The sequence below is a fragment of the Mytilus trossulus genome, chromosome 4 (genome assembly GCF_036588685.1).
Source record: "Mytilus trossulus isolate FHL-02 chromosome 4, PNRI_Mtr1.1.1.hap1, whole genome shotgun sequence".
In the NCBI taxonomy this organism is placed as follows: domain Eukaryota; kingdom Metazoa; phylum Mollusca; class Bivalvia; order Mytilida; family Mytilidae; genus Mytilus; species Mytilus trossulus.
The window spans coordinates 21,314,707-21,341,619 of record NC_086376.1 but is presented as its reverse complement, the minus strand read 5'-3'; the positions used below and the strand labels follow the sequence as shown (position 1 = coordinate 21,341,619).

Below are 26,913 nucleotides of genomic sequence, written 5' to 3'. Positions count from 1 at the left end.
TGTCTAAATGGAAGAAAAATAGGACAACTATATATTTTTATGTTATCTACAGAGTAATTAAATATGCCATAGCTAAAATTATTAGAGTATATACCTCAAGCATGGGGAAATGGCCTTCCCTTAGAACAAACACATCAGAGTTTTAAATTTTTTTATTGTCAAGTATTGCATAAAAGCATTTTTTTACCATTAAAAGTGTCTCTGCTTATAAAAATATAGCATAAAAAAGGGAGACAAAATGCCAAGAAACAGTTCATTTTTTTTTTTATAAAAACACGATAAAAAGATATTAAAAAAATATATATATATACTGTATAAAAAGATATGGTTGAGCAGAAAAATATATACACATGTGTAAATATGTCTCTTGGTTGAGCAATTAAAAATAAACTACATGTCATTTAAAATGCCAAATTTCTGTTCCTGATTGCAAGACAACTGTAATCAGCTTTATACTGCAAGTACATGTGTTTATTTTATATAGTAACATATAGATATATTTTGTAAAATGTATATTTCATCATGGAACACTTTCTCCACAATCATCTTACAATGTTGTAATGTTTCAAAACATTTTATCAGTCAAATATCACAGGAAAAAGGTGTTTGGTCTTAAACTAGCCAAGACACTGGTTTAAAATCGTATAAATACAGAAATAAAAATTGAAGCAAAAGGACAAGCCACAGCATGACCAACAGATAAAAAAAATTAACAATCAAATTATCCCAGTGTGGACAATTGTTTTTGCATGAGCTTATTTTGTTAATGATATTTGACGGGGTTCTTGTTGCTCAGTCACTAGTTTTCTATGCAATGTTTTGTGGATTTGTTTGTCTTTGTTATTGTTATTTGCTCCTTGCTGTCAAGTTTTTCTTCAATCTAAGAATCATCCAAGAGGTATGAATGTCCCTTTGGTATTTCCTGCTCTTTTTAAAATAGACTTTATTTTCAAAATAATCAAAGAAGGACACCTTTCATATTCAGCTCTGCAGTTAAAATAATTTTAATCCTTTCTGCACCTCAATATGAGCGCAAAACAGAGCAATTCGGTTCATTCTTTGTGACTAGTATGTTAAAACTAAGGTTTTGATTTACCTGTTTCAGATAATTTTAGATCATCTGAGGTGGTTATGATAACTAGATTATCTTTAGCTCTTGTAGCTAGACTGAGTAAGAACTTCTGTAAACTAGCATGTTCCTCATTTACATGGGGATTAACCCCTATAACAGCAAGTTTATCAAGACCACTAAAGCGATGAACCGTGTCAACTAAAACACCCTCCTTCATTTGAGCCTCTTTTTGAATATCTTGCACTGTATGTTCTATTTCTTGCTTGTCTTTATTTTTCCCCACTAATATTGCAACATCTCCAATCTCGGTACCATTCTCCATCAACTGATTCAACACTTTGGATATCGCTTTCTCAATGTTTTCTTGTTTACATTTGATAATTTCTACTTCATGGCCTGATGAATATTCATGAGCTAAGTGAGGCTGGCTGTCAACTTTTTTCAAAGCTAAAGTTTGCTCTTGATCATCAGATGTTTCATCTGTATCTAAAAATTGCTTGGCAAAGTCAAAAATTTCTTTAGAATTTCGTGCCACTTCGCTCAGCATGTAGTTATTTTTGCCAATTACTGATGGTAGTCCTGCTTTAAACTTGTGAACTTTCTGGGAATAGTCCATGAAAACCCAGAAATACCCACAGCAGTTTTCCATTCCATGATTATTTTCATGTCTAGAAACCAGATGTGATGCCAAACCATACCAATCACCATCACGATCCTTGAAATTTTGAGCCTCATCCACTATTACATTTTTGACATTTTGATATGTTTCATTGAATTTCTTTAAATCAAAGTAAAGTTCCAGTATCTTTCTCCTTGTTGTTACCAAGCAAAAATTAAAGGACCTGAAATTAAAATTATGATTCATTTTCAACTGTATATTAAAGCAAAATATAACAAAAACAAGACATATTTGATATATATGGTTGGTTGCATCGACCTGTAAACTACTAAATTCTGAACTTAGTTTACTATAAAAACCATGATTTTTTTTTAAATCATGTAAACAACAATAATAAAATTGTGCTGGAAAGATTATTAGAGGTATGTACACCAAAGCTCATAAATTGTCAAGGAGTAATATGTACCATCTTTGGCCCTTTTAACACTTAAGTTCATTGTTTCAAGTTGATACCTACATTATCAAAATATTTTCTACATAGTTGGATATAAAGATCCATGCAAAGGTACATTTCTTTTTTTTAAATATGTACTACTTTCTTGTATTAGTATGTTCTTTTTGACTGGGTGTTATATTTTACATATATTTGTTATAGACTAACTATTTTCCCTATACATACACTGTACTATATTTCTTGCCAAGTTATCTGACATATATCTTGATGTGCCTTATGTTTGCCTAAATGTTTGTACTTAATTGCAATCCATCTTAAACTTTCAGTGAGGTGATAGTTTATTTGAGGGTGGTAAAAGGGGGCCCTGAACACGGAAACACGTAAAATAAAAATCGTAAAAACGTTGCGTGGAAAATAAAAATTGGATAAAACGAAGCACGAGAAATAAAATCATACATATTAACGGAAAAAGTAAAATAATTCATGCAGCCCTTCTTGGATACCATCTTGTCATTATAAAATGGCATGATGACCCTACAGTCACCTTTTAGCGTCCGCTAGTTGCAACTGATTTGAAAGAAAAATATTATTCATAATAATAATTTTATATCAATTTAATATTCTGGGAACACATAATTCAAAACAATCTCCGGACTGACTTTGAATTAGTTCCGGTTTACTTTTTAATCAAATGCGCAACAAGCACGAGAAATTAACAGTTCTGACACTAAACACAGAAAATAAATAAAGGAGACCACGAGGCAAGCACTTCGAACCAATCACAAGAAAACGAGAAATAAAACCTCATAACATGAAATCATGTAAAAGAAAAAGGCAGAAAACGTTGCACGAAAATAACCCTTCACCACCCCCTTATTTGTTTTTCTTTTTTTTTGCTCTGTGTTGGAGGCCTCAAATTGAAATGCAGTTCCTTTCCTATTTTTATATTTATTTTCTGTGCAAATACTGATTTTGTGTCATGGATAGATAACCCATACATATCCTGCCTTTTCTATTTAAAACATTTGAACACTACAGCTTTTCTATCATTACCTGACATAGGAACACAGTAATTCATTTTCAGCCAGGTACAATACTTCATCTTTCTGACATCCCCTCCTTCTGAGCTCTGATATAAACTGTACAGCTGCCACAGTCTTCCCTGAGCCTGGGGGTCCATGTACCCATAATTCCTTAGTAAACTGTTGTTTACATATCAAATCAAACTGGTCACAAGTCAACAGGAAAAAGTATTTATCTGTGGCCAGAACTTCTCTCATTGACTTAGTTGTGTTTAATGTGGAAAAATCTATTGGTTCATAAGCTGCCATTGTTATGATGAGAGATCGAACTAAACTGTCAAATTTAGTTGGTGTGACGTAAAAATGAGATGGATAATAATTATCTGACAAACTGTTCTCTATTTCATCATCATATTCATCCATACTTGCAACATGACAAACCAGACCGAACTTTTCTATGCATCCTCCATGGCAAACAAGCTTCTCTTTAATGAAGGCTGCTACATATCGACAATGCTCCCAAATCTGATCACTACTAGTATGTGAAATCGTCACCAGGTGGCACCCCTGATGCTCAGTCAGAACCAAAACATCACAGATGACATCACTAGGTTGTAATGCTGTTACCTGCAGCCCCCAACAGTTTACAACAATCATCATATGACGATCAATGTTAAAGATGTTGAGTACAGACCTAATGAAATCTTTGACCTTGAGATCTTTAATGCAGTCCATGTAATGATGAGGTAAAACTAAGTTCTTATTGGCATCTGAAATATAAATCAGGATGAGGCATATATTGAAATGGGTGAAATTTTATTCATAAAATATGCAAACATGAACTGTTCTTATCTATATTAAATGCTGGTTGGACAAGTATATTTGTCAGCCCTTACAAAGGAAGAATGCAAGTTTACATATAATTCAAAACTCATTTTCAAATCAACAAAACTTTTAGTTCTTTATTCTTAATTTTTTTCTCTATTATGCAGATCTTCCACAACACATCACATTATGAACTTCCAATGCAGTGTGGAACCTCTTTGTAATAATTTTTAATAAAACATACACTATGGCAGAGGAGATAAATAAATTAAACACAAGTGTTTTTGCCCCTCCTTAGTCATAAGCACGTAATTCTACTGGCCTTCGTTTGTTGCTGTCTAATTCTAGTCAAATCGGCACCTGGTTAATTTGGCACTTGGTCAAATCGGCACCCAGTATAGTCAAATCGGCACCTGGTTAAATCGGCACTTGATCTAGTCAATTCGGCACCCATGTTTTGTTTAATATATATATATATTGTGTAAAAGATGTAACTTTGTGTAATTATAAATTGTACTGGGTTTTTGTACAAGTTATAAGTTTTTTGACACACATTTTCTTACACCAGGCAAGGATTTGTATAGTATACAAATCCTTGCACCAGGTGATACAAATTTATCTTTAAAAATGTTCTAGTTAAATCTTCAAATTCAAATTAATATACTTTAACCTAACATTTCTAATTTTAATTTTCTCCTGATACCACATATAAATGATATATTCATAAAAAGTCTTTTTGTGGTCTAATAATGTTTTTGTATTAATTCTCACTTGTACACTGTATTATATAATTGTGAAAATATGACAGAAATATGCGAAACAAAAGCCGCTGTTACATGGTGTTTTCACTATCATGACTGTACTTGATTAAAGTTATTAATTAATTAATATAATTGAAAAGAAAATTTATCAAAACATCAGTCACATAATGTTGAGAAATCTTTAAATGATTAACTTTTGTATTTTTACTGCTTGATGCTTTTTAACATCTAATGCATGATAAAATCCAACCCCCAAAATAGATCATGATTGAATTTATACATTTTTAGAATTATTTATATATATCTGGGACTATTATGCTAGTATACTTAAATTACTAAATTAGCATAATAGTCCCAGTCCCATATATTATATCAAATATTATTGGATGCTGAATTGACTTTAAATATGGGCCGATTTGACTTGATGCCGATTTAACCAGGTGCCGATTTGACTTTTTCTATGGGTACCGATTTGACTTGTACACTCGTTTGTTGCTGTCTGTCATATTTGATTTTCATTTAATTTTTACCATTAATCAGGTTTTTTTGTCATGCATTGGCTTTTAAAGTTTACTATATGGTATAGTTACAACTCACTGTTAAAGGCTGTCCAATTACCTTTAGTATTATTTAAATGATCATGCCTTCCTCTCTGATGGATAATTTCCTTACTCCTATATAAAAAGTTATTTTGAAACTTCAACACCAACATATTTTCATCATAAAATTTAAGAAATTTCCTTATTTTACAATTTACTTATTCTGTGTGAGACTTTTTAATACTATTATTTTCAGAAACTTTAGATTCTTAGACTAACAAACCTGATAGCAACCTCTTTTCTATTTTTTCTATACTTTGTTTCAGTGTGAAGATGAGAGGTGACTGAGGAACACTAATGGGGAGCTTGATAAATCTGTTATGTAGGTCTGGCTTGTCTGGAAACAAAATCAATGTACAATAGATATGTCTGTGGTTCTAGCTTGTCTGGAAATTACATAATTGTGCAATAAATCAGTTAAATACAGTCTGTTATGAAGTTCTAGATTGTCTGAAAAAATGAGACATCATTGAATATCCATTATGTAGTTTTGGATTTTTGATGAAAAACACATCATTATTGTTTGTACAATAAATTTGTTTACCTGTTATGGCTTGCCTTAAACATTGACACTGCTTAATATTTTATATAGTTATGGTTTATGTGAAAAAGAGCATTTTAAAAAATTTAAGTATGGTCCTAGCAATGAATGTGCAATCAATCAAAAAAGAAAAAGAAAAAAATAATTTACAATAACTGAGATATAGTTTATGTAGCCTTGTTGGGTTGTTGCCTCAATAGCATATAACTTATCCTCTTCCATCCATAATTCTAGAAATGGATTACTACATGTATACAGCATAGATAATAATATTATAATGGGTTTTAATAGGAAGAATTCACATATTACATATATAATTTACATAGTATTTGTACCTCTCAGTGGATTAAGCATTGACAGTTTCCACTCTGAAAATTTCCAGGTTTCGATATCTCCAAACTCATTTACAAAATAACTGTCAGGTGAAGCTGTAAATACTCCCCCTGGAAACTTACATACTGAAACAACAACTATAACTCTTCTAGCCTAGAAAATAAACAATAATGTGTGTAAATCACTACTTTTACAGGGAGAGCAAAGAAAAACTACAAACTGGTATCCACACCCCTTCTTCAGAGCAAGCTAGCTCTGCTTGCAAAGAAAATAAACATTAACATCAGTTAAGTTCTACTCAGGTATACAGATAAAACTCAAAACTGATTCCCACACCATAACTATAACTCTTCTAGCCTAGAAATAAACTATAGCATGACCTTCTTACAAATTACAAATAAAAAGATATTAAACTAAAAACTGGTATCCACATTACAACTACAACTCTTCTTGCCTAGAAAATAAACAATATTTTTAAAGAAGATAAAACTACATACTACAGCACCCTCACTATAACTGCAACTTTCGACCTAAAAAAATCACATTGATAAGAAAATACTGTATATTCTGTATAAAACCAGATAAGTCATAAGTTTTTTCTATTGATTAGACAACTTGATAATAAAATTCACAAGCAGAAATGATAAAAATGGAGTTATCTACCATTATTTAAAATTATATATTTAGAATTGTATTAAATGGTTATTGTGAATAATAATATAAATACATTGAGAACATTGCTGCAATGACTTCTTTAAGATCTTGCCACTAGATCATAGGTTTTTGTGGATACCTGTCTAAAATTCAAAAGATCTTTTCAATTCTATCAAGAATGCACATGCCAAAATGTATTCCCCTCAGAACTGATAAAAATTGAGTTATCTCCCATAATCTTAACTTTAAAATAAATCTGCAAAATCAAGTACATGTAATATATGAGACTTCCAAAAATTAGAAACATATAAATTAGTAGGAAGGGATTCCTGATTTTATTATTTCATTTTTCTTACCTTTTTCTTTGGAGAGCCAATAACAGGTTTGAAACAGATGTCCCAATGTTTTCCTTGTTCTGGTATAAACTCTTCATCTCCCCAGATCACATTCTCCATACGACTATTTATCAGCTCAACTAAATATTAAAATAAACACTTTTGCATAAGAATATGACAATATTATGTACATTGTTACATGCTTAGTTATATATAATAAATACTGAAATATTACAGTAATACTTTATATCAAAGAAGGTGTTATATACATTTGTAATTTTTCATTCAGTTCTTTTATCAGCAGAAATTAATTCAATTAGAGAAATCACAAAAAAAATGCAATCATCATAGGCATACATCTATGACCATCCTACACTGTGTATATATATATATATATATAAATTCACAATGAAATACTACAACTTAATATCATACTCAGTAACTGAAATCATTATAAAGTGATCTTTAACACCGCCCACACATCTTGTGTCTGTACTAAATCCGGCTATCTGGATCATGCAATGTTTGTTGGTATTTGTATGTCTATATTTTTTTTAGAGGAGTTGTCACTTGTTTACTGGAAAGTTTGTATGTACTTTTTTTTATTTTTAAAAACTATTATTATACTTTTTATGTAATATATTACAATCAATATAAATGTTATAGTTTTCCCTAAGTGTCCAAACCTGTCCTGTCCTGGTCGTCCTCAGATAACAGTTCCCCCATGGCTGACGCCCTCACATCATCAATACCAAATAAAATATGTCCACCTTCATGATTGGCAAATGCTGATATGTATTTAGACACCATTTGCTTGATTTTCTGTGGTATGGATTTAGAATCTTTCGATCCCTCTGATAGATATTTAAACTGTATTTGTTTGGTTTCTTGTTTAATTTTACTGTCAGTTCTAGCATATTGAAAATTCTCTGGAATGAGAGGTAAATCAGATATTGTCCATGGTGCTCCTTTTTGTTGGAGTAATTTCATAACAGAATGGTATGAAACTTCATGTGTTGCTGTGTCAGTTGGCAAGCGACAGTGATAGTCAAGGGAACACAAATGTTCTGCTGATTTAACAAACAGGTATAAATCCGGATCTGAATAATTTCCAACCATGTCGAAATAATTACAAATATCATCACATGACAAAATGTCAGCAAATTTGTTCTCCATACCACTCCACCAGGTATCCAGGTGTTTTGGTTGCACACCAATTTGGACATGATCTAGATTTCTCATGTGTAGAATTCCACCTCCTGAGTTCAGGAGAGCACATACATACTTCAATACAAATTCATTACCACTCTCTCGAATACCTTGTACAATGTGGACATTACAGTTCAATATAGTCTCACCATATCTATAAAGGTTTTGTGTTCTACAAAACAAATCAAACTTTAAATTTAGATTTAAAAATTTATTTCAATGTTTGTAAGTGCACTTTCAGTCCCTACATGTATGACATTGCTATGTTTTTAAAACTTTTATCACATGAAATTTCTACTATTTCGACATTTCTGTGAATACATTAATTTGATATAAGTTTCATAAACAGACGTTACAAATCTCAAATGAACTTCTAGCTATATAAAGTTAGGTCAAACATTTCATTATCAAATAATTGTAAAGCTATTTTTTGCTTATAAAGTTAACATAGTTATCTCCCATTCATAGTAATGTTCTAGTTGATACATTATATGCAAATGATGTAGGATTATTTTTCAAATGGTACAAAAGATGCAGCTTTGCACTGTTATTATGTTACCTTGAATTAATTTCTCAATATAAAATCCAATAAAGTGCAAGAATTGCATTATTTTACTTACATTTCTCTAGCTTCTAAAGCTGATGTCCCACTAGACATTCTTTTTCTTTTTACTGTTGAATCATCTAAAACATATTAATACAGATATAAAGAATATAGTTTGTTTTTATCATATGGATGTATTGGTTGTCTTAGCTTTTATGCAGTAATTTTATCTAGGTAGAATAAAAAAAGATAGTTAAAATGTTTTATCAAATGCTGCTTTCCAATTCTATTCCATTTCTACTAAAATCAAATTATTTGTTAAATAATATTATATTATATGCATGAAAAGATATGTTAAATTAGTGCTTACCCTTCCAGAGCACCCAATATTTGTAATAATTACATTATAGCCTTTTTCTTTAAATGTTCTTTTTTCCTAACATTTTTGCATTTGTAATATTAATATAAACCAGATGCTCCGCAGGGCGTAGCTTTATACGACCGCAGAGGTTGAACCCTGAACAGTTGGGGCAAGTATGGACACAACATTCAAGCTGGATTCCGCTCTAAATTTGGATTGTGATTAAATAGTTGACACAGCATAGGTTTCTGACACAGAATGAATGTATTCAAATGAACTTAAAATTTTTGTTTTCTCTTAGAGCAATTCACTATGCTGTTGAATATTAATCCTCTCAAAAAAATGTTTGAAGAAATTTTCTTTTTATTTATGAAATTTCAAATGAGAAAAATTGAACCCAATTTTTTAATCACATCCCCCTTTCCCTTATTCCAAAACTAATTTCAATTAAAATATTCTAATGGAGTTTGCAATAATTACTACTCATTTAAATACTTCATAAAATATTAAGATGTAAAAAAACTGCTTGTTATCACTGAATGGTAAAGATAATTTAAATTTATCAGTTGGTAGTAAAAAGTGAATATACATTGTATATTGTATATAACAAAGATTTAAGTTGATTCTGGACAAAGAAAGATAACTCCAATTAAAAAAAATTCTTGCAGATATTTCTTGCTTACTTTACTGGACAAAGAAAGATAACTCTTAATTAAAAAAACATTTGCTATTTCACAATATTGTGAAATTAGATATTTCTTGCCATTGCACAATACTGTGCAATTGAAAAGACTTGCTATTGCACAATACTTAATATAATAATTTTAGATCCTGATTTGGACCAACTTGAAAACTGGGCCCATAATCAAAAATCTAAGTACATGTTTAGATTCAGCATATCAAAGAGGCCCAAGAATTTGATTTTTGTTAAAATCAAACTTAGTTTAATTTTGGGCCCTTTGCACTTTAATTTAGACCAATTTTAAAACTGGACCAAAAATTAAGAATCTACATACACAGTTAGATTTGGCATATCAAAGAACCCCAATTATTCAATTTTTGATGAAATCAAACAATGTTTAATTTTGGACCTCGATTTGGGCCAACTTGAAAACTGGGCCAATAATCAAAAATCTAAGTACATTTTTAGATTCAGCATATCAAAGAACCCCAAGGTTTCAATTTTTGTTAAAATCAAACTAAGTTTAATTTTGGACCCTTTGGACCTTAATGTAGACCAATTTGAAAACGGGACCAAAAATTAAGAATCTACATACACAGTTAGATTCGGCATATTAAAGAACCCCAATTATTCAATTTTGATGAAATCAAAACAAAGTTAAATTTTGGACCCTTTGGGCCCTTTTTTCCTTAACTGTTGGGACCAAAACTCCCAAAATCAATACCAACCTTCCTTTTATAGTCATAAACCTTGTGTTTAAATTTCATAGATTTCTATTTACTTATACTAACGCTATGGTGCGAAAACCAAGAAAAATGCTTATTTGGGTCCCTTTTTGGCCCCTAATTCCTAAACTGTTGGGAACGAAACTCCCAAAATCAATACCAACCTTCCTTTTGTGGTCATAAACATTGTGTTTAAATTTCATTGATTTCTATATACTTTAACTAAAGTTATTGTGCGAAAACCAAGAATAATGCTTATTTGGACCCTTTTTTGGCCCCTAATTCCTAAACTGTTGAAACCAAAACTCCCAAAATCAATCCCAACCTTTCTTTTGTGGTCATAAACCTTGTGTCAAAATTTCATAGATTTCTTTTCACTTAAACTAAAGTTATAGTGCGAAAACCAAGAAAATGCTTATTTGGGCCCTTTTTGGCCCCTAATTCCTAAAATATTGGGACCAAAACTCCCAAAATCAATACCAGCCTTCCTTTTATGGTCATAAACCTTGTGTTAAAATTTCATAGATTTCTATTCACTTTTACTAAAGTTAGAGTGCGAAAACTAAAAGTATTCGGACGACGACGACGATGACGACGAGACGACGACGCCAACCTGATAGCAATATACGACGAAATTTTTTTCAAAATTTGCGGTCGTATAAAAAAATGCTTTACCTTTTTATCCCTATCATGCAAATACAAAAGTAGAATGTCAAGATATCAGCCCTGAATGATAACTGTATACCACTACCCAATGAGGGGGGATAGGAGGGGTCCTGATCCCGAAATCCCAGATTTAAAAATACAAAATCCTGAGGTCCCGAAATTTAAAAAAGTAAATCCAAACATCTCGAAATCCGAAAAAAAAGAATTCCTGGATCCCGAGCTTAACAACACCCGATCCCGGAGTCCTAACAAAGGTCCTATCCTCCTCCCCAATGCTAATGCATCCCTGCTTACCCATTTTAATTATTGAACCTCTTCATCCACACTTTCTTGTACCAATTAGTCACCATGTATTTTAGTTGTAATGATCACCTTCCTGTACATGTCTAACTTGTTGTCTCTTTCTAGAAAGAAGCATACATTCCTTTTTAACAATTTCAAATGTGAAGTCAATTTGTGTTAGGCCTTGACTAATTCTGGTGTCTATTTTTTGTGTTGGATTATGTTGGATTTTGTCGGTTTATGTTATGTAAGCGGTTGTTTTCTGTAATTAGTTAATACTTTAGTTTTATCATGTATATCTTTTATATAGTCATTTTATAAAATATACTGTTTGCAAAAGTATGAATTATTCTAAATAATAGGGATGTTCTGGTCCCAATCAAGAAACCCTGAGCGTTTTTTGGCACAACTTTATTTTAAACTTTTGGTCCTCGGTGCTGTTTAGCTTTGTACTTGTTTTGGCTTTTAAACTTTTGTATATGGGGGTCACTAGTAAGTCTTGTGTGAACAAAACGCACTTCTGGCGTAATAAATTTTAAACCTGGTGCCTTTTGTTAGCTACTATTCATGTGTTTCTTAGTCAAATATATTCTCCTTTTTCTTTGTATTGTAGTCCTGTAATGTTGTGTCGTCATTTTAATGTCATATTTAACATGTTTAACATGTCCATTAAAGAGGGAGGTTTGGCATGCCACAAAACCAGGTTCAACCTGCCATTTTTTAATTTATTTTTTTAAATGTCCTGTTCCAAGTCAGGAATATTTTCATTGTTATATTATAGTTTGTTTCTGTGTGTGTTACATTTTAAAGTTGTTGTTGTTTTTGTGTCGTTTGTTTCCTCTTAAGTTGTAGTTGAGTGTGAATTCACATTATTATAAGACGTGCCACAGTAATTTTCTATCCCAAATTCATGTCTTTAGTTTTGATGTTATATTTGTTATTCTCATCAGATTTTGTATAATGCTTAGTTCGTTTCTGTGTGTGTTACATTTTATTGTTGTGTCGTCATTTTCCTCTTATTTTTAATGCGTGCTGTTCATTGTTATATCAAAGGTAAAGCTGCATGTACTGTGATAAGGTAAATAAGCATAAAGCATTAAACATTTATATGAAGTCAGTTATACATATAAAAATACAACAATGCAGTCTGTTGTTATAAATAAACTCTGTGAAGCTTTTATCTGACATATACAAAAATTACAATGATTCACTGTTACAATGTATGAACTTTATCACGTGCAAATGTCAACGTTCCCTTAGTCCTGTAAAGCATAAAGCAACTGGTTAATTCTATAATTAATGGCCTATAATTATCTTACTTAAACTAGAAATATATACTTTGCATTGCCTATGTACAGTTATACGTTCCTATTCTTCTTATTCAAAAAAATGTGTTTTGGGAAATATAAAACCGGACATTTCACAAGCATTGTAATTTCTAACAATGACGGTATTGCTGTTAATAAAATACGGGTTTGTCTGCTACAGAGGGACCTTATACATGATAAAACTACAGAACTGTTATTGTATAATCGTATGCATAGGGAAAATTATATATTAAAGTGCAATCTTTCAAAAATTATCAGAAATTTAAATTTAAAAATGGGGGATCCCAACTGAAGAATCTTTGATAAATCTGTGGTTTATATAATTATACAGGGGCTGATCCAGGATTTCAAGTCAGGGGGGGCGCCAAGTTTATATATTCGCCGAGCGTAGCGAGGCGAAAAATTTTTGGAGGTAAAATTATTGAAATATTTTTCTAAAGAGGGTGCAATGAAGTTAATATCACGAATTATTGTGTGGTTAAACAAGGGAAAAATTAAAGTTTCAAGTTGAGTTGAAACCGCATAAATCGGATCCTCCCCTAACAACAACTTTACAATCGCCATATTTAACAAGAAATCTTTAATGTTCCATTCATTGAGACTACCCCCATATATTTCCCAGGAAACGGGACTGAAGACAATAAGGATAGAGATAGACCTCAGTCTGGAGTACACAAGCTGACCCTTTATATAAAAAATATAGCGATGTTATGTCAATGGTTGCTAGGAAAACTTGTGTTGCATTCATATTAATCAATCGAATATCTTCAGGGGGAAACAATAACGATTTATTAGATTTGTATACGTCCTAATGGTTCCTCCCTACCAAATATCAAGTGACTGGCTGGCGGATGGACGAACAGAGGTAATCAATATGTCCCTGGTCCACGAGAAACCTCCGAGTAGTGATGGCAAGGTCTCGAGCTCCTAATTTGGAAAAATCTGCAACAATCTCCTTAGACACACTAAGGAATTCATATTGCATAATTGAGTTTATTAAGCTACAGTTATAAAGCTGTAGCCCTAAAAACCGAAGCTGAAGATCATATGAACATTTTATTTTGATTCTGTGTTCCTCAGTATGCAAATCAATCTACAACCAATACACCAGAACTTGTTGTAAAATTGTCCATATAGCAATACCGGGTAATATCTTAACAAAACCTTGGAAGACAAAGTGTGGGTAGTTGTAACATAAAGAAATACAGGAACACCACAAATAAAACTGTTGTTTTGCACATCGTCAATGTGTCTACATAAGACTCATCAGTGACGCTCAGATCAAAATAGTTATAAAGCCAAACATTATATTTGTCATAAAACTCCGCGTTTGACACCTTCCATTGAAGTATACAATATTTATAGAACTTAAATAAATTGTAGGTAAGTTGATTCGTAATCACGCTTATCCTGTTAAACTGACTGTTTTATATACTTTGAATGTTAAAAAGATGGAATGGTCTCTTGTGATACTTAAAAAAGTTAAAGACAACCCATGCTTTGCAAATTTTAGGGGGGGGGGGCGCACGCCCGCCACGCCCCCGCCTAAATCCGCCCCTGTTATAAGTATAATACGAAGAGATGGTTCGCCTTTGCTGGGACCTTCTATACAAACTAATTAGTATAGACTGTCACCTGTTCTTGTCATGCTTCAAATATGCTAATATTATCATGGATACTATTTATTCGAATTTTAAGATATCTCCTATAATAGATAAGATATCTTATATAGTTTATAAGATATCTCCTTTAATATATACGATATCTTGTACAATTTAATTTTTATAAGATATCTCATATTTTATATAAGATATCTTTAATATTGTATAAGCTATCTAATAAAGTTTATAAATGATATCTTATAAACTTTATAACATATTTTCTAAAGTTTATAAGATATATTATAAAGTATATGAGATATCTTATAAACAATTTTTATATAAGATATCTTATATAGTTTATAAGATATTTTTTTTTATAGTTTATGAGATGTATTATAAAGACAATTCATGCTATAAGATATCTGATAAATTATATGAGACATCTTCTAAACTATATAAGATATCTTATAAACTTTTGGAGATAACTTATAAACTTTTTGAGATAACTTATAAACTTTTGGAGATAACTTATAAACTATATAAAATATCTATAATATCAGATTATTACATGGCATTTTTCATATCGCATGTATTATCAGCCCTAGGTTTAATATCAGCCCAAGAGCCGCATGGCTCGAGGGCTGATATCGAACGAGGGCTGATAATACATACGATATGAAAAATGCCATGTAATAATCTGATATTATAGATATTTTATATAGTTTATAAGTTATCTCCAAAAGTTTATAAGATATCTTGAAATTTATTTAATTATTTTTATTTTTTTTATTTTTTATTATTTTTATTATTTTACACGATATACTTTCCATTATAATTGTTTTATACACTACTTTGTAATGTTTTCCACTGAATACGTAGCATTGAAGTGTATTTTCCGGAATTGGCCGAGTATCACCGGAATGCCATGTGATAACGTTCCAGGAAAGGCATGTGATAACAATTGAAGCATGTGATAAACTTTTCATATCAGCCCGCTAAGCACCAATTCGAAAAATTTGAAATTTACGTCAATTTAATGCTATTATCATACGGTAAAATTTATTTGTTATTTAGTCTAAGTATATGATAAATTATATAAGATATCTTATATAGTTTATGATATATCTTATAAAGAAAATTATATAAGATATCTGATAAATTATATGAGATATCTTATAAACCATATGAGATATCTGATAAACTATATGATATATCTAATAAACTATATGATATATCTTATAAACTATGTAAGATATCTTATAAACTAAACTATATAAGATATCTTATAAACTAAACTATATAAGATAACTTATACACTAAACTATATAAGATATCTTATAAACTAAACTATATAAGATATCTTATAACGTTTATGAGATATCTTGAAGTAAGAATAAATAGCAAAACGGCTTGCCATAATGATTTGTCATCATTTTTACAATATTCATGACTGATGCCTTTACACGCAATCCATCAAAACTGTTCTGTTTCAAGCGCAAATATGCAAACAATTTACAAAACTTGAAGCATACAGCTAGTATAATATTTATCAGAGTTACTTAGAAATCAACAATATCTGTTATTCGCATTGAACCAATCTGTTTATCACGATTAGAACAGGACTGCATGGGTTAGTGAACAAATATTGTTTGTGACTAACATATAGTAAATACATATTTCTTATTATAGAATGAGGTTTGTTGATCTTATACTTATTTCAACTTTCTTTTATTAATTATATAAGTTATATATACTATTTTTTTTAATCTTTAGTCCGGAACCTGTTGTTGAAGTGGTTGTCGTTTATTGATGTGGTTCATAAGCATGATATGTGTTTCTTGTTCCTTGTTTTGTTTAAATATATTAGAGCGTTGGTTTTCCTGTTTGAACTATTAGCACTACACATTTTGGGGGTCTTTATACTCTGCTGTTCGGTGTGACCAAAGGTTCCGTGTTAAAGGCCATAATTGGACCTATAATGGTTAATTATTTTTTTTACACATTGTGACTTGGATTGGCAAATGCCTCATTGGCACACATTTCACATATTCCTATTTCTACTTAGTTGGCTCAATTTGGGCTATAAAACTTGAAAAAAGTATTCGAGTGTTACATGAAAGTTCTGCACTTCCTTTGATAACACCCCCGTAAATTTAATTTTTCAATGTAAATATGTTTCAATTTTAAGACATGGAATTTATACCCCAGAAGTATAAATTACAGTCATAAATCTTTGCATATATTAATTTGATCATGTGTGTATGATTGTCACTTTGTATATATAACCATGAGTGTTTAGAGTTAGGGTTAGGGTTTGATATTCATTCGTCACTGTAGTAAAAACATATTTTATTGTTCAGAATATAAACAAACAGACGAGACACAACTAAGTAATGTCTTCTCCCGTCATTAAATTTAAGAAACTGAAATTTTCATTTCCCTAATCTATAGTTATGTTTAATCCCGCTGCAAATGTTTGCACCTGTCCTAAGTCAGGAATCTGATGTACAGTAGTTGTCGTTTGTTTATGTAATATATACGTGTTTCTCGTTTCTCGTTTTGTTTATATAGATTAGACCGTTGGTTTTCCCGTTTGAATGGTTTTACACTAGTAATTTTGGGGCCCTTTATAGCTTGTTGTTCGGTGTGAGCCAAGGCTCCGTGTTGAAGGCCGTACTTTAACCTATAATGGTTTACTTTTTAAATTGTTACTTGGATGGAGAGTTGTCTCATTGGCACTCACACCACATCTTCCTATATCTATTATATTATATTTTACAGATTTCCCCAGCATTAATGAAAAAGGCTTAAGTGAACTGATTAATATTTTTTGGCTTAGATACATGATTTTTCATTATTGATATTGGATTTGAAATAGCTGTCAGTTACTGCTATAACTCTTAGATCTAGATCTGCAGTTAAGTGTTAGAAATATATTGCCACGTCCGGTCTGGTTTTTTATGACGAATTTTGCTTTGTTTTGAGTTTGTAGCCATTTGCTGATTTTTACATTAAAAAGAATATGTTGTATAATTTCCAATAGTTTGTTCTTATTCTGTGCTGTAACACCACTGTCCAGATAATAGGGAGTGTTAAGCGCTCACAAACATATTTAACCCCACCACATTCTTTATGCTAGGAGCCTGTAGTTCAGTGGTATACGTAGTCGTTGGTTAATGTCTGTCATGACGGTATTTGTTTTTCAAAAATAAAAAGGTCAAAAGCAGAACATCCTTTTGCATGACTGAAGCAGCTGTTAAATATAATAAGATAATAGGTAGGTTAAAGTAAAAAAAGACAATAAGCCCAAGGTTTGTAGAAACACAGTTGTAACATATTATTACATTCTGGACCCGATGTATACTGTAGGCAATATTTTTAGGTAACTAAAACGTGTTTTTAAACAACCTTAGTGAAACAGATGATTGGTCTATTCAATTAGAAAAACGTCCAGCCGATTCTTATTCTCAGCTTAAAGTTAGATAAAATATATAAAAGGTAGTCGATGCATTTTTTGTTTTATTTTCATATAGACTGACAAGCTGTTGACTTGTACTATTTACCCATAATTACATACATTTTTCTAAATAAGCATTAATATGATAAAGTGCTAGAAAAAATGGCTAATTCGGTAGCGATGTATATAAAAAATTCTGCAAAGCCGGTTTAATACTGTTCAACTGTTTACATTTTCTTTCATAAATTAAAAAGAATAGTCACTGTGGTTTAACATACTGATAGAGACGATAAATCGAGACATCACTAACTATGATGAATTAAATGAACACGAATGTACCGTTATGCCAATTATAAAACAGTCAGAAGCAATATACCAGAGGTTCTAGTCTCTGAACAAAGAATACATATATCAACCTGTATAATAAAATTGAGAATGGAAATGGGGAATGTGTCAACAACAACAACCCGACCAAAGAAAAAAACAACAGCAGAAGGTCACCAACAGGTCTTCAATGTAGCGAGAAATTTCCGCACCCGGAGACGTCCTTCAGCTGGCCCCTATATATATCAACCTGTATAATGTATATATATTAAAAGTATATAGGTACTTTTTTTTTACAGACAAGTGTCTGTGAAATATATTATATGTTGAACTAAAATAACATGCCCACATTTTGATTTAAGAAATTGGAATTTTCACTTTGAATGTATATGAATCTGTTTTATCACCATAATAAAAAAAACTTAAAAAGAACAAAATACAAAGGATCAAAATATTGTGTTTGAAACGAGGCAGATAGTACGATATAACACCCACGTTGTTTACTATTTTACAATAGGGCAATCTAAAACTATAAAAGTGAAAAGGAAGACAACATTAACACCAGGGCCAATAGAAAAATAAAGAAAACAAACAGTATTTCACGAAATAACTGGGCATTGAGGATTTTTTTTAAATTGTTATTCAAGATATCATGGTATGGTGCAGACCTAACTGCATTTGTGGTATCTTTTATTGAAGTTCGATAAGATAGATGCGTTTTATATTTCACTGACAAATGTTAAGAGATATTCCTTTTGAATATTCATGGTGTTTCCTACATCGGGTAGAACTAAATACTCAGAAATTCGACAAAAAACCACGATGACGGTTGAACGAATAAAATAATGTGTTCATTTCTTTTGGTTGACATTGTATATTTAGGGGCCAGCTGGAGAACGCCTCCAGGGGCGGGATTTTCTCGCTGCATTGAAGACCCATTGATGTCTTTCGGCTGTTGTTAGTCCGAGATTAGTCTGACGTCCGACAAGCTGGGGCCTGGCAAAACAGCCGTCGGACGTCAGAGTAATCTCGGACTAGGCTGTTGTCTGCTCTCTGATCGCGTTGTTTTCTCTTTGACACATTCCCCATTTCCATTGTCAATTTTATATGACATTTTAAGAATAATCAAGGAACTATTGTATGATTGACAATAAGACGAATATACACCAGAGGATATAACATCTATGACTAACGTTCTCTTATAGGTTGATTTTTGTATTAAAAGACTTACAAATGCGGTCAACACATACTATCTAATTAATTTCAAACAATGTCCATTTTCTCATTTGTTTTTGATATAGGTCAGGGATAAATATGCATACTAAACTATTTAATACTCCTGCGTCAAGGACGGTGCTCGACATTTTATTTTTGAAATAAGGACCATAAAGTAGAAATTATTTTATTTTTTTCACAGAAACGTGACTCAATTTAAGATTGAATGTCCGGAAAACTAGATCATCTTTATAATTATGTTCTTCCATAATACTTACAATTGACCTACTTGTATAAAGATATCTCGAAAACCATAGGAAATAGACAAATATCCTTACGGAAACTAATTTTCATAGACGACAATTCATCTTAGTGTTGATCTGCTTAGCAAATTAAAATAGATAAATCATCAATATATAAAATTTTGACACATTAATGTAATATGAGGACGCAGGTTAGAATATTAAAAAAGAGTATCGAAGACCTATTCATGTATTGGTGGTCCTGAGATGTTTACGGCTCTTTGATCGACTTGTTGCTTTTTGACACATTTGCCGTTTAATTCTCTTTTAGGATACCTCTTCATCAAGACAACAGTAGTTTGCTGATGTTTCAACAATTATTATCAACCCTTTTCAACTTATGTAGTACATAGTTTGTTCTTATGTTTAGCTGAAAATTTAAAACTGTCACAGGTAACGGAGAGCGTTGAACCCACACGTTGTTTATGTGCACATCTTGATACAGGAGCATGCACTTTTGTACTTTTCGTTGGTTAATGTCTGTCAGGTTCATTTTTTAGAAAATTGTTTTGTTATAATGCGGCCATTAGTACTCTGAATTGAATTGTATTAGATTTTTTTATGTCCGGTCCTTTTATAGCCGACTATACGGTATACATGGGGTTTTCTAGTTGTTGAAAACCCGTACGTTACTTATAGATATAGGAAGATGTGGTGTGAGTGCCAATGAGACAACTCTCCATCCAAATAACAATTTAAAAAGTAAACCATTATAGGTTAAAGTACGGCCTTCAACACGGAGCCTTGGCTCACACCGAACAACAAGCTATAAAGGGCCCCAAAATTACTAGTGTAAAACCATTCAAACGGGAAAACCAACGGTCTAATCTATATAAAAAATAAGTGCTTATATTTCCACTTCATTTGAACCTATAGGTGGATAGTTTCCTAATTTGCAATCATATTGCATCTTCTTCTTTTAATACGATGTGTCATTAAATGGAATAGTAAAGGCTATTCTTCAACTAACGAGGCCTTATGACGGACATATTAGAGTAAAAATACTCTTACCCCAAACATAAAGTGGATTTTTGTTTTAATTTTCTTTTCTTCCATAAATGAAATATTTGTTATATAACACTTTTCAAATAATAAGGTTGAACACATCTTTTGCATGACGGAAGCAGCTGCTCTATATGATAATGTCATAGCTCGTAAGCGCCGTGGTTGTCAGCATTCACAGTTGTTATAACATATAATTACATTATGGCTTCGATGTATACTGGAGGAACATTTTTTGGTAACTAAAACGTCTTTTAAGAACAAACCATGGTGAAAAAGATAAAAGTTAAAATTTAGATAAAATAAAATTAAATATGTAGATGTATTTTTTTGTTTTATTTTCGCATTGACCGGACAACGTTATATAATGTATCTACCCATTTATCAATTAATTCTACCTAAACACGATAATAAAGTGCTTGAAACAAAAATAATAATTCTGGAGCGGTGTATATTTAAAATTCTACACATCCGGTGACTGTGTTAAACTGTTTACAGTTTCTTTTATAAAAAGATAAAGAATGGTAAAATGAAGAGACTATAGATATATGACTCCTTATAGATACATGTACCAATAGCTATGATGAATTAAATGTATTGATCACGAATATGAATTTTTGTCATTGATACAGCAATTAAAAGGAATATATACCAGATACAGTTGTCCTTGAAAAAAGAATGCCTACATGTATATACCTGTATATATATATATATATATATATATAAAATATAAAAAATATATATAAAGAAAGGGGAAAAAATTAGGATGAAAATGCACTATAATCTTTTATTCAATATGAGTATTTATATTCATTAAAAGGTAATAGGTATTTATATCAGATGCAAATGTCTGAACTCAATCTTCATCGTCCACCTTTACCTGTAATATCTATTGTCAATGCATCGGTATATGATCTTATACTGTCTTCTTATTGTATATCACGATTTTGAAAAAAACTAGAACTTTCATTGCGAACGTATGTGAATCTGTGTTATCATATATATAACAAAAGGAATAAATCCATTAAAAGAACTAAGTACAACTAAATCACATCATTGTCTTTAAAGTCAGACAGGTATACGTACGTTAATACCATGACTGATGTTATACTATTTACCAAAAGGCAATCAAAAACAATAAGTAGAAAAGATAGACATCATTAACACAATGGTCATAGCAAAATGACAAAAACAAACAGTGAATCCACAAAATAATTGGGCATCAAGGAATACCGTGCTACCAATATACAAAAAAAATGTTAATCAAGGTATGGTGCAGACCTAACTGTATCTATGGTATCTTTTATTGAAGTTCGATTAGCATGATTAGATATATTTGTTGTGAAAGGTAACATTGGTATGACGGAAGTTAAAGTTAAGGGATATCCCCTTTGAGTATTCGTTGAGTTTCCTACATTGGGTAGCACTAAATTCGACAAAGATACTACTACAACATTGATTTTTTGAAATTTTGAATGGTATTCTCTGTTATTATCTCTTGAGTACGAATACACAAATCAGTAATAACAACTACAATAATCTGTTCATTCCTTGTGGTGTTGAGATTGTATATGACACTTATAAAAATGAGGAACTGTGGTATAAAGTAAAATCACAAAAAAAAACTGAACTCCCTAATCACATGGCAAAATAAAATAATAAAACACATCACTGAACGAATGGACAACGACTATGATTGTAAATACGACGAATATACACAAGAGGATACAACATATTAACATCTATGACTAACGTTCTTTTATACGTTGTTTTTGTGTGTTGCAAGACCTCAAAACGCGGTCAACATATTTATGTAAGGAAGTGAAAATTTTGTTTATTTTCTCGGTTGTTTATGATATAGGTCAGGGATAAATATGCCATATTAATATGTTATACTCCTGCTTCAAGGACGGTCCTCGACATTTTATTTTCTAAATAAGGACCCTAGCGTAGAAATTAATTCATTTTTTCACAGAAACAAATTCGGTGACACAATTTAAGATTAACTGTCCTGAAAACTAGATCAGAGATATTTTCTTCAATGATACTTACATTGACCTACATTTATAGATATCTTGAAAACTATAGGAAATGGATAAATAGTATTATCAGAAACACATGTCTTTTCTGTAAAAGAAAATTCATCTTATTATTCATTATAATAGTTGAATCATACACGTATACAATATTGGACAAATTAATGTAATATTAGCACGCGGTTACAAATAAAAAAGAGTATCGATACTCCATTGACGGCATTTGTCTGTCTCTGTTTCTTGATAAGGTTGTTTTCTCTATTTGATACATTCATCGTTCCATCCTCTTGATCTCTATTAGGATGCCTCTTGATCCCTATTAGGATGCCTCTTGATCTCTATTAGGATGCCTCTTGATCCCTATTAGGATGCCTCTTGATCTCTATTAGAATGCCTCTTGATCTCTATTTGAATTGTTGTAAATACGGCGCGAACACACCGCGGGAACGTCACTTAGGTCTTATATTGTAACGTCAAGACTTTGTGACGTGTCACTTGTATACTTGGGCATTATATAGATCGATTACATTATTAGAACATGCAACGTTTTATTCCTTAATTCACGTATTCCCGACATTTTGATTATACTAATCTCGTTCTGAATAGCTTTGCGTAAATCTGATAAAATCCATGTATTTGATCCGTGATCTCGTACTAGATGTTGCCTTACTTCTCCGGGAAGCTTGCTCAAAATTATTGGAACCAGTAATGTGCCGTAAGTGTCTTGCGATTGGCCTAACGCTTCCAATCCGCGTACTGATGCCTCTATGCGATCATAAAATATGTGTTTTATGAGATGTATGTAGAACTTTTTGCATTATCTGATCTTTTTTGCGTATATGATTCCTTTCCGTAACTGGAAGATTTTGTTTCAGTGAGAAGTAAGGCAACATCTAGTACGAGATCACGGATCAAATACATGGATTTTATCAGATTTACGCAAATCTATTCAGAATGAGATCAATATTATCGAAGCAGGTCAGGATTACGGTATCCGACAAAGCTTTTCCACCACTCCTACATGTACGTTTCTCGTAGAAACACATGAATCTTTCGAAAAAGAACTATATACGCCAAGAAGAGTCGATTATTTAAACAGTAACCAACATGATCTAACCGCGAGACCATGTATATACTGTCAAGAAATTCACGCACCGGTGAACTGTACACGGATTACAGACACAAACGAACGAGTGGAAATCGTAAAACGCAGCAATCTTTGTTTCAATTGTCTCGGTGCGCACCGAGTCAGTGAATGTTACTCTAGACATGTATGCCGTCATTGCAAGAGAAAACATCATACTAGCATATGCTATGAATCAATGGTTGATAACAGAAGTAAAAATGTCCAAAGTGGAACTTACATGAATCAAATCGCAAATCGTACCGAAACCGACGAACATGAACACAAGCATTTTACGGAATCATCACAATCCTTAACCCTCTTGCTGCCGACCGTTTTTCAAGGTTGCATTTCATATGCCGGAAAATACGACAGCTCAACGTCTGTGACGTAACATGCCAAACAACAACGTCATTCGATATATGACGTCACGACAAAATGACCACTACATTTGGGACCAATTGGAGAAAAACATAACCCTGTTTATTCTTCCGTATTTTAATTGAAAGAGATACAGCATTGATAAGAAGCTTGCATAAATTTATCCATGGACATATGTGTCCCTCCGGCACTGCCGGTTTGGACATATGTGTCCCTCCGGCAGCAAGAGGGTTAAATGTTAACATTGTGCATGACAAAGAAAGAAAAACAGAAGACGACACAAAAGTTATTCACCAACGCAAAAGCCACATTCTACCGTATTATTAAAAACAGCAGTTGCACCCGTTTGTTCCGATAGTATAAGTATTGACGCAAATATACTTTTTGATGAAGGTGCGCAACGTTCGTTCATAACAGAAGATCTTGCTATGAAACTAAACCTGAAAGTTGACAACACAGAAACTATACAACTATCATGCTTCGGAGACACTGGCAATACTATACAACAGCTAGGTAAAGGTACATTACTGATCGAGACAGAGACGAAACAGAAAATACCAATTGCTGTACTTGTCGTACCGAAAATAGCCGTTCCGTTCAAAAATCATATCCGTAAATTAGACTTGACTGAAAACAAGTACATGTATTTACAAGGATTAAATCTGGCTCATCCGATCACAGACAAAGGTATATTCGAAATTGACGTTTTGATAGGAGCATATTACTATTGGCAGTTTGTTGGAGATAAAATCATCCGCGGAGATGGACCTACAGCAGTAAAATCAAATCTAGGCTACCTTCTATCCGGTCCGTTAAAGGAAACAAGTATCGAGAAAGCTTATGACAATACAATAAAGAACAAAAAGCAAAGAAGTTTCGTTCGAAGAATTGATAACGAGGGATGTAACAGAAAAACAAAACATTACATACCGCACCACCGAGCTAGAAAAAAAGGAGATACGTAGGAACAAAGTACCGTACAAGTCATTCAACCGTCCAAGATGAATCTACCAGCAAATCGAGATGATAAAGAACAGATGTGAACTGTTAACTACCCCTTTTTATATGAACTGTGTATCGTAATTAAAGTGTTAAAGTGTCAAATTTGAATACCACTATACAAAGACAGTTATTATTTTCTATACATAGAGACTTTAATTTTCAAGCGTAAATATTTTTAATTTGAAATTTCTTATTCACATTTGATATTAATTATATTGTATATAGAATTTTAACTTTTTGCGGCCCCCAGAATGTTGTAAATACGGCGCGAACACACCGCGGGAACGTCACTTAGGTCTTATATTGTAACGTCAAGACTTTGTGACGTGTCACTTGTATACTTGGGCATTATATAGATCGATTACATTATTAGAACATGCAACGTTTTATTCCTTAATTCACGTATTCCCGACAAGAATGCCTCTTGATCTCTATTAGAATGCCTCTTGATCTGTATTAGGATGCCTCTTGATCTCTATTGGGATGCCTCTTGATCTCTATTAGGATGCCTCTTGATCTCTGTTAGGATGCATCTTGATCTCTATTGGGATGCCTCTTGATCCCTATTAGGATACCTCTTGATCTCTAATAGGATGCTTCTTGATCTCTATTGGGATGCCTCTTGATCTCTATTGGGATGCCTCTTGATCCATATTAAGATGCCTCTTGATCTCTAATAGGATGCCTCTTGATCTCTGATAGGTTGCCACTTGATCCCTTTTAGGATGCTTCTTGATCTCTATTAGGACGCCTCTTGATCCATATTCAGATGCCTCTTGATCCATATTAAGATGCCTCTTGATCTCTAATAGGATGCCGCTTGATCTCTGATAGGTTGCCACTTGATCCCTTTTAGGATGCCTCTTGATCTCTATTAGGATGCTTCTTGGTCTCTACTGGGATGCCTCTTGAGCTCTATTGGCATGCCTCTTGATCTCTATTGGGATGCCTCTTGATCTCTATTGGGATGCCTCTTGATCTCTATAAGTATGCCTCTTTATCTCTATTGGGATGCCTCTTGATCCCTATTAGAATGCCTCTTGATCTCTATCAGAATACCTCTTGATCTTTAATAGGATGCTTCTTGATCTCTATTGGGATGCCCCTTGATCTCTATTAGGATGCCTCTTGATCTCTAATATGATGCTTTTTGATCTCTATTAGGATGCCTCTTGATCTCTATTGGGATGCCTCTTGATCTCTATTAGGATGCCTCTTGATCTCTATGGGGATGCCTCTTGATCAAATAAAAGAAAATAGTAGTTTATCTATATTCAAATAATAATTGTTAACCTTCGAAAAGTGCTTATTAATGACTTTATTATACCCCAAACATCATTAACATGTCGTAGGGTACTAAACAATGGTTTTATTGTCATTTGTTCTTACGAACAAAACAACATATTCAGTATTCTTGTATTGATTTTTCAATGCTTATATAAGTTGAACTCTTTATCG

At 32.2% G+C, this 26,913-nt stretch overlaps 1 protein-coding gene across 5 annotated transcripts; it reads right to left on the bottom strand.

Annotated features, from left to right (window-relative positions):
• Positions 1–260: 260 nt before the first annotated feature.
• Positions 261–13,121, bottom strand: LOC134714876 (schlafen family member 9-like). Of its 5 annotated transcripts, none has more exons than XM_063576529.1 (9): positions 13,004–13,121; positions 11,697–11,802; positions 9,045–9,108; positions 7,902–8,596; positions 7,237–7,355; positions 6,229–6,379; positions 5,576–5,689; positions 3,199–3,937; positions 265–1,914 (listed from the first exon to the last, which is right to left on the bottom strand). In XM_063576529.1, exons 2-9 carry the CDS (start codon positions 11,698–11,700, stop codon positions 1,080–1,082), a joined length of 2,721 nt encoding a protein of 906 aa, XP_063432599.1. In that variant the 5' UTR covers positions 11,701–11,802; positions 13,004–13,121; the 3' UTR covers positions 265–1,079. The 5 variants fall into 5 exon arrangements, with proteins under 5 accessions (XP_063432600.1, XP_063432599.1, XP_063432597.1 ...); XM_063576527.1 differs by having other exon boundaries at positions 11,697–11,806; positions 13,023–13,113; XM_063576528.1 differs by having other exon boundaries at positions 13,023–13,107.
• Positions 13,122–26,913: the final 13,792 nt, after the last annotated feature.